This window comes from Chinchilla lanigera, unplaced genomic scaffold, assembly GCF_000276665.1.
Source record: "Chinchilla lanigera isolate Chin_1 unplaced genomic scaffold, ChiLan1.0 scaffold00058, whole genome shotgun sequence".
In the NCBI taxonomy this organism is placed as follows: Eukaryota; Metazoa; Chordata; class Mammalia; order Rodentia; family Chinchillidae; genus Chinchilla; species Chinchilla lanigera.
In genome coordinates this window covers 5,311,448-5,320,110 of record NW_004955459.1, presented here as the reverse complement: position 1 = coordinate 5,320,110, position 8,663 = coordinate 5,311,448, and the positions used below count along the sequence as shown (strand labels likewise).

The 8,663-nt window shown below is 39.2% G+C and overlaps 1 protein-coding gene across 1 annotated transcript in view; it reads left to right on the top strand.

Moving 5' to 3' along the window:
- Window positions 1-7,517, top strand: part of Cntnap5 (contactin associated protein-like 5) — an 809,758-nt gene extending 802,241 nt beyond the window's left edge. The window contains exon 24 of the mRNA XM_013521091.1: window positions 477-7,517. Coding sequence (XP_013376545.1) covers window positions 477-673 — 197 coding nt within the window. The 3' untranslated portion in view covers window positions 674-7,517. The remainder of the gene's footprint in view (window positions 1-476) is intronic.
- The last annotated feature ends 1,146 nt before the right edge of the window (window positions 7,518-8,663 follow it).

Here is an 8,663-nt window from a genome sequence, read left to right as displayed (position 1 = left end):
AAAAAAAAACCCTTTCCTCTCTTTTGGAACCTTGGTTCTAGTGAAAGGAGATGGACAATAAACATCTATTTTTAAAAAGACAAGTGAGGACCGCAAAAGCGCCTGCCTCGCAAGCGCAAGGTCGTGAGTTCGGTTCCCGGTACCAAAAAAAAAAAAAAAAAAAAAAAAAAAAAAAAACATAACAAACAAAAACAGAGGCCCTTTGCTATTCCAAACGCATTTTTGTAAGATGATATTTTGACTATTCAATAAAACCTGCTAAGGTTTAACCTGGCTTTTTTCTGGCACTGTTTCGAAAGAAGAGGTTTTAAATTGTATAATTGCAGAGTGAAGGCATATTAACAATCTTGTTTATTAGATGGGTGACAAAGTCGTGTTTGTTTCAGTTTTTCAGTGGACTTCTTGTCTGTGCTGCATCTTTTCTCTTAAGCAATGACCTGTGACTGTCATGTTCTCTCCCCTCCTCCTTTCCACAGGAGTGATAGCGGTGGTGATCTTTGTCACCTTCTGCACAGTGGGCGTAATGATCCGCTTCCTGTACCAGCATAAGCAGTCCCACCGCACCAACCAGATGAAGGAAAAGGAGTATCCTGAGAACTTGGACAGCTCCTTCAGGAATGAGATTGACTTGCAAAACACAGTGAGCGAGTGCAAAAGGGAATATTTCATCTGAGAAACTGCAGGGTCACTCAAGAGTCCTTTTGTAATTGTGAACTTTTTCTCCTCTCTCTCCTGTACTTTAATTTTTGTTGTCCTCTTTCTCTTAATCGCTTGTTGTTTGCATCCACCACAGCATTGATCCACTTGACTCAGCTCAGGACACCAGGCGGCTATGGTGACTCCTTCCTCTCTGCCACGTGCACTGTGGTGAAAGTGACCACTCAAGGCACAGACTTTACTGTTTTTCACAAGGAAGAGACACGCGTGCGCACATGGGCACATTCAGCTTTGTGTTCCCGTTCCTCAAATTCACTCCCAGTTTTTCACTCACTCTGTCTCGTGGTCTCACTTTGAGCTTGAGTTTTGTGACATAAGCATTTAACAGCCATCCCTGATATCCCCCAATTCTCAAGTCCATTTGCACCGGGAAATCCAGGGCAGAGCGATACCTACCCTGCAGGCCTGGCTCACTTTGGTAGCATTTTATGAAGCACAAGACAGGTGCGTTTCTTTTGATCTCATTTCTTTACTGCAAGCAGCTCTTTGCCCCAACTCATCCACTGTTTGTTTTTTGTTTTTTTTATTTACTATGACTTTTACCACCTGGGTATTTTCAAATATAGGCTTGTAATAGTAGCAACCAATTACTTTGCTCTTTTCTTACTACTGTCTCCTGGCGCCAACACTGTAGACCAGCACACAATAGCATCAACCTAGGGGAAGCATTGAATAGTAGCTTGAAGATAAGGGGTAAAGAAAGCTGCTAGGAAGTAGATGTTCCCTAACTTCAAAATAGCCTTCCTCCAATTTTCTAACATATAATAGCTAGGTTATTCTTGGGATTATTATACTGAGGTAAAAAATAAGTATAGACATATACTTGTAAGTTGCTGCAGGGTAAATACATTTAAATAAAAATCTAAAATAGTTTCTGGTTCCATGAAAAGGCTTAAATCCTCTGAACTCAGCTTATAATAAAATGAAAAAAGAACTTCATGAAGAAAGAGAAGCACTAAACAGATTTCTTCCCTTCCATCCACTCAGGGGAGATCTAGTAAAGAAAGTGAATATGAATTTGCAGGCTTCACATTTTAGAACAGACAGGGTGAATCAACTTGTATCCATAGCTGTTGTCTAAGAGTTTCAGGAGCCTCTGATATATGTGATACGATGGTCACCTCCAGCTGACCCACTGCTTGATTTTAGAGAAGCCCTTAGATTCTCATATCACATTTTCAAATCTGTTACATGGTGAGTGTGTAAAAGTAGCCATTTTACACATCGTTTTCGTTAGACTTGCTTTCCCAGGTGAGGTGGTAGGAAAAGCTCATGCTCTTTGTCCCTTTTGATGGCAGAAGTGTGGGATTCATTGTTCCCAAAAGGCCTCTGGTGTTTCCCTGTGGGTGGTAGCAGGAACTCTGGTGATTTTGTTGTCCAATAAGCCTGATTTTGCCCCTCACCACTTTGGATAAAAAAAAAGATCAGGGGAAAATAGTATGAATGTTCCAAAGTGCTGGAAATTTCAACAGAATAATCTACAGATGTAGAAGTACTCAGTGATTCTCTTTACAAAGTAGATTTTCAGAGCGATTACATCACTGTTAGCCAGCCATGGCAGCTGACCAGTGCCGTTCACCTTGCTGTTAACATTGCTCTCCCCTCTGACTCCGACTTGCCCTGGATGAGGAGGCTCACGGGGAGAAACCTACTAGCTCCATTCCATTTCTTCCAGTTACAGAGCTTGTGACATGAGGATTGAGTTGGTTACTGCATTTCTTAATTCTAAAATTTCTAAATACACATTCTTTCCTGAAAATTTGCTGTGGATTCTCAGTCACTCCATCCTTTGGGATATAATTATCCTTTTCTAGTAAATTTATTTTCAACTGACTCTAGCAAGAATCCATTTTTAAAATTTTTCTACTTTACTAAGATGAATGACTGCATAGCAAATCTCTTTATATATGGCGTCCCCTTGCCCTTTCTTGCCCTTTCCCAGTTTTCACTTTTGAATTTTCTATTTCTATAAAAAGGCTGCGATAAGTCAGCTTTTTGTTAGGCTACATATTCCTTTGGCACATGAAATAAAAGTCACCATGAAATGTAGTGTGTTTAGCCCAAAACATCTCCATTAATGAAATGGAACAGAAAAAGAAAGTATGAGTAGTAAAATTGGAACATTTCCTTATTCAAGTTTCTGAGAAGCCATGGCCATATTTTGCCGACATGGTGCTGATAGCAGAATGGGAGGACTAGTAAAGGCCTCTCAGAGAATTTGCTGTCTCATCTACTCATAGATTCTTGGAGAGATTCCTGTTGGGAGGAGGATTTGGGGAAGCTGCACACTTCCCAGGTCCTCACCACAGACTACACCAGTGTCCTCTCTGCTTATGCAGACTGCACCCACAAGCTCACTACGCCTGAGAATCCCAAGACAGTGCAGTCTGCATCTCACTGTTGTACTTGGTCTCAGGGCTAAATCTGAATTATCTTCACAGGGTTAGGTTATGCCACAACCCAGAAAACACTATGACTTTTATGAGATATATTTGAAAAGCAAGTAAGCTGCACCTTCTAAACAAAACACACCTAAAATGGGAAATAAGTGCTCATTCTGCATGTTTTTCCTCAGCAGTACCATGATCTATTTAGTTTTATGTAATTATTTGATTGTGTGTTTCCATGATCAAGAAACCATAATCTACAACTATATTTTGAGACCATTTGAATCCTTTAGTAACCTTTTTTCTCCATGGTATTCAAATGTCCTGACTGCATGTTCCTGGACCATGTAGACCTCCATAATCTCCTCCTCTTTAACACTCAGGCTCTGGTAACTGCTATTTACAAAAAAATATGGAAAATGATCACTTTACAGTAAAACCAAAAATACCTGTTGTTCAATTTCACATTCTAAGGGAGCTGTTTCATTAATATTATTTCCACTAAACAGATCAATTTATACAAGTGACAGTGTATTTGTGTACCCTAAAATATATTTTATATTGACTACATCATTCATTGTGTCTATAGGCCAGCTTGCCATGATTTCTATGAGAATTCATCTAGAGAAATAGATACTTGTCATTTCTCTAGATATATTTTTATGAATAGTTTACCCTCTTCTGTTTAGTCTCAACTACGCATTGGAGATTTATTTTAAGGATCTTGTGGCTAATATTTTAAAGTGATTTTTGTTCTCTTTAGTAACAACAGAGGTGGTATTAACCTGACTTTTGCTTTCTGTCACAATCATGCCCACTGTGGTGGACAAAATGAATAGACTGTTCTGTTCCTTCTGTGTTTGTTCATCAAATATATACTGACTGCCCACTACTCCAACAGTTGTCTTGGGCACTGGGTATATAGATAGAAACTATACCTTGGTCTTGCCCTTGAGAAATTTAAAGTCTAGCACAAGACATTCATACTGTTGTAGCAGTAGTGGACATAAAATGCTATGGAACACAGAGCTGACATCCTCCAAAATATTTTATACAGTACTTGCTGGAGACTTCATGAAACCAACAAATTTGTGGATAATACATATAATTTTATACTTAATTTATTACTTCCACCTCTAATGAACTATTTTGTTTCTTCTCTTCAAAACATATCTATCTATGAATATATATTTCTATAGAAGGAAGTGAATTGTTTGTTGGGACAGCAAGAATAAATGGCCTTTCCCTCGGACATAGTTTGAAGGAAGCTGAATTCTGTAACTTCCTGCTTCAGTTCTTGCTGGTAAATTTTAAGACTTCCTTCTCCTGCATCTGACCTAAGTGAGGTCTTGGGATTCTATCTGAGATTCATACTATCAGACTGTTTCTGCATCCCTTCTATTTTTTTCAGTTCTTTTGTTGACCCATTTATGTGATTACATGCCACTGTCTCTCTGGATGATCCTAAGGAGGCTTGTGGTAGTCCAGCACTTGCTCCAGTCTTCCTTAGACCTGCTGAGTCATCTTAAGGAAATCTCTGAGAACAAGATGAGTCTATCCTTGAGAGAATGACTGCCTAAAAATGTTGTTCACTTAAATGAGATCTTCGTTCTATGCCTGTCGTGAACCTTCCAATCCTGACGTTCATGCATGCCCCTTTCGGCACCGCATTAATTCAGTTAGAACACTTGCACTGGGAAGGTACACAGTATCTTCTCCAAGATATTCAGGGATATAGGAATCATGCTTTGTGAATCCTTTGTTAGACAAAGTTTGACAGTGTGTCCCCTGTCTTCCTTGGTTTCTTTTGAAGTTCCCCAATGCTATAATCCATCAAGCATTTATTACAACACCAGCCTGTAAAAAGCTTTTGGAGGTACCTGTATCACTCTACCACTCATTCTTCCTTAAGCTAAAGGCTCGGCTAAACTTAGTCCTCAATTTCCTGCAGGCCAGTTGTAGATGAAATAAATTGATAAGATCAGTGTTCCTGAAAATGGCAAAGGAGATTCCTAGAAGATGGTACAGGAGATAACTTTGGGAATACTTGGAGGATAACTGAGTGTTCTTTCATATCTCTTACAAAATGTGAACATATTTCCTTTAAAAGCACACACTATAACTGAGTTACTTCAATCATCTGTTCTTGGATTGTTTCTTAATCTGTACTCCTATCCACTCACCCACTCTTACTTGTGAAGCCATCAAGTTTGCAGATTTTAGTTGTTTGTAGTTCTCATCTTTGTGTTCACAAAGTCCAAATAATTAAACCACCTAGAGGGGAAAAGTAAAACACACACACACACACACACACACACACACACACACACACACGAGAGAGAGACAGTAAAAGTAAGGTTCTTAACCCAAGCATTTCCCGGGAGTTTACACACATGTCTGTTCAGTAGGGACAGAAACATTCCCACTTTGTATTTTGGTTTGACTATTATTTGAATTCTTCATATAAAGTTTTAATAATTACCTGTTTTGGTATTTTCGAGTGGTTTTTTTCCTTTTACTTTGTAGTAAGGTACTCTGAGGAAGTATAGAAAAGCGCATTTTCCAGTGAAACATTGTATTTGTAAGTGGGCTGTCTTGTCTTTTGTAAAGTTTAGGGCTTACAAAGTTACTGAACTGAAAGGAGCACAGGTTAAGGTTTTAGAATTTGGAGCAGACCTGCTAGCAACACGTCCAGGAGAGAGAGGGGACTCATTGCAGCAGTCAGTGGCTGTCGGAGACAATGCTCACAGCATAAATTCACAGTGATTTCTCTTCTCACTTTTCTGGCTCCTAACTCAGGAGTATCTTATGGATTTGGACCATTGTTCCACACATGAGGGAAGAGGCAATATCATGGGCTTTACTTGTGGAATGCTCTACTCACTGTGGGTGCCATTTTGATCCTTCCAAGCCCTACTCCAATGACTTTTTTTTCAATATTTCTACTTCAGTAGGATTTTTCCAGGGTGCTTCAGGACTGTCACCACTAACTGTCACCAAGTATTTAAACTGCCCAGGAGAAGCACCTAATAGAAATTTAAGGAAAATAAACTATCAAAAACTACTTAAGTCTACAGTCCTGAATAAGAATGCCCCTGGGTAGAAACCCTGTGATCCTGGAGTCAATCTAATATGTTTTTCTGTATCCTTCCATGGTCCTTCCACCCACTGCACAAGTCATAATGATAAGACAAAATGCTCTCCAGCCTTCACATTGCATGCTCCGGCCTGCCAACTTATTACCTTACCTGGAAACTAGATGTTTCACTCAATTCTTCCCAGTGACACAGGAAAATTCTTTCCAAAATAACATGATTAAACTAGGGGAATAGTCCTATGTCATTGACCAAAAGTTATACAAACTGATTAGTGCTTACAGCCTCTTCTTACATTCATTAGTATCATAGAGTACTGATCCCAGTAGTAGCCACACAGGGCATGGTAAAATGCTCTGGACGTGTAGATGGAGCACTGCATTGTCCTGTGGCCTCTTTGAAAGGTGTCCAACAAATAGTAACATTCAGTACAACTTTGTGGGATATGCATGGACATCTGCCTAATCATCCTTTTACACTATAATCAAGTCCTATTCCAAAGGTTTTACATGAGCTATTAACATAGTCTCTTCTCTTTGAGAGGCAGCATTGAAGTATAAACTTGTTCTGCCTTAAATATTCTTGCAAAAAATACCAAACCTTGCTTAAAGTAATATCTTCATATTGTGAGAGGGACTTTGCGTTTGGTGAAGACTGGGATCAAGAACTTTTGTCTTCTCCATCTGGCAAGTTGATAGGCAATCTGATCTCCCATAGTGTCCTGAGCAGACACTTCTGCTGGCCAACTAGCCTAGGACCAGAAATCGGCTGTATATAAATGAAGGAACATGGTCATATTCCAGTAAAACCTTGCTTATTAAAACAGGAAACAATTCAAATTTAGTTCATGGAATGTAACTTCTCAGTCCTGAAAATAGAACATTATAGTGTCTGTTTCAAATGAGAAACTGGTCTCCTTCTGATATGTTTGGGTCCTTCTTTTCTGAGGAATGAGAGGGCAAGGCAAATTAGTTCTAAGTAAATAATCAACATGCCCCCCAAATATATATATACATAAATATGTATATGCAGTGAAAGCACAAAACAGCAAAACAGGCCATCTCCTTTGTGGATCTGCTGGAGTCTCCCTTTGGATTTTCTAATTTTTGTTCCTATAACAGAAACCCAAGTGATGTTGCCTCATTCCAAGTCGGTTTTGTAGGTCACATAACATGTCTTAATACACTGTATGGGAAAAATTAAAGCTAGCCTTAGATTTCTTTGTTTTCTATGGTTATTGTTGTACAGAGGAAAGACTTAAACTGTAAATACTGTATATTTAATAAAGAGAGACTTTTGTATGATTTTGTGTGGAAGACAAATGCGTCTGGCTGTGTTGTTTTGGATTAATGAAACAGTCAAACAATTAATCACTGATCTCCATTTTTTTCCTTAGTCCATTAACTTCCATACAATATGACCTGTGGGTTTCCTGGAGAAACGTGAAACTCTTACTCCCTGAGTTTATTGATTCTGACATAGCTAAAGTGCTGTCCTGGGCCCTCTCATCACTCAGATGAGTTATCCTAGGCTACACTTCTGGCTCAGAAGTGTACAAGAGCAAGTTCTTTGATGCGGTGAGAAGTCAAGTTCAGGGTTCTGGAACCAGTTGGCTTTAGCCTTCTACAGGAACCCTGCAGCAAGCCATAATCAGAAACCACAACAGTAACACCTCTTATCTCACCTGGCCAATGCCTTCTTCCCAGGGAGAAGTCTGACCCGCACTGACTCTATGTGTGTGAAAGTCCAAACATAGACTGCTATGCAGCAGAACCTACTTCATGTGTTGTTTGTTAAGACTTTTATCCATGAGCATTTGGTGAACAAACAGAAATAAAAAACTGCTAGGGATTTTGCACAGAGGAGTTAACTATCAGATGTACTTTCTGAAAAACCGTCCAGTGGACCATCGAGGAACAGGAAGGGAGGAGAGAGAACAGTTAGAGCCATTTCAGAAACCTGGGAAGGTGACACTGGCTTAGACCAGGACTGTAGTAATAGTAGATATTAGAAAACTAGCTCAGTTCAGATACAGTCAAAGGGACCAGCTAATGAATTGGAAAGTGACTATGAAAGAGAGGACAGAATTAGTTAGATTAGATTTTTGGTTTATACAATGAATGGATGGTAGCAGAATTTTGATTTTCTTTTGGGAAATGGTAGCTAAAAAAGTGAGAAAGAGAGATGTGGAGACTGAGATTCTGAGATTATGTCAAATTCCAAATAAGCATTAAATGTAGATGACAGACAGATGGCAGATCAGGAGCAGTCTGGTCTGCAGAACACTTGGGAAATACATGCATATGTATATGGATAGCTGTGTGTAGGTATAGAAACTTGTTTGGATAGGAATTTCTAAGTAGAAGTTAGAGCTGGGAGCATCGGGTTGACTGAAGAGTAAACACTGGACAAATGGCCTTAGAAGTGTCCATGGAAGAATGGAATGAATTATGTAATTTGGAAA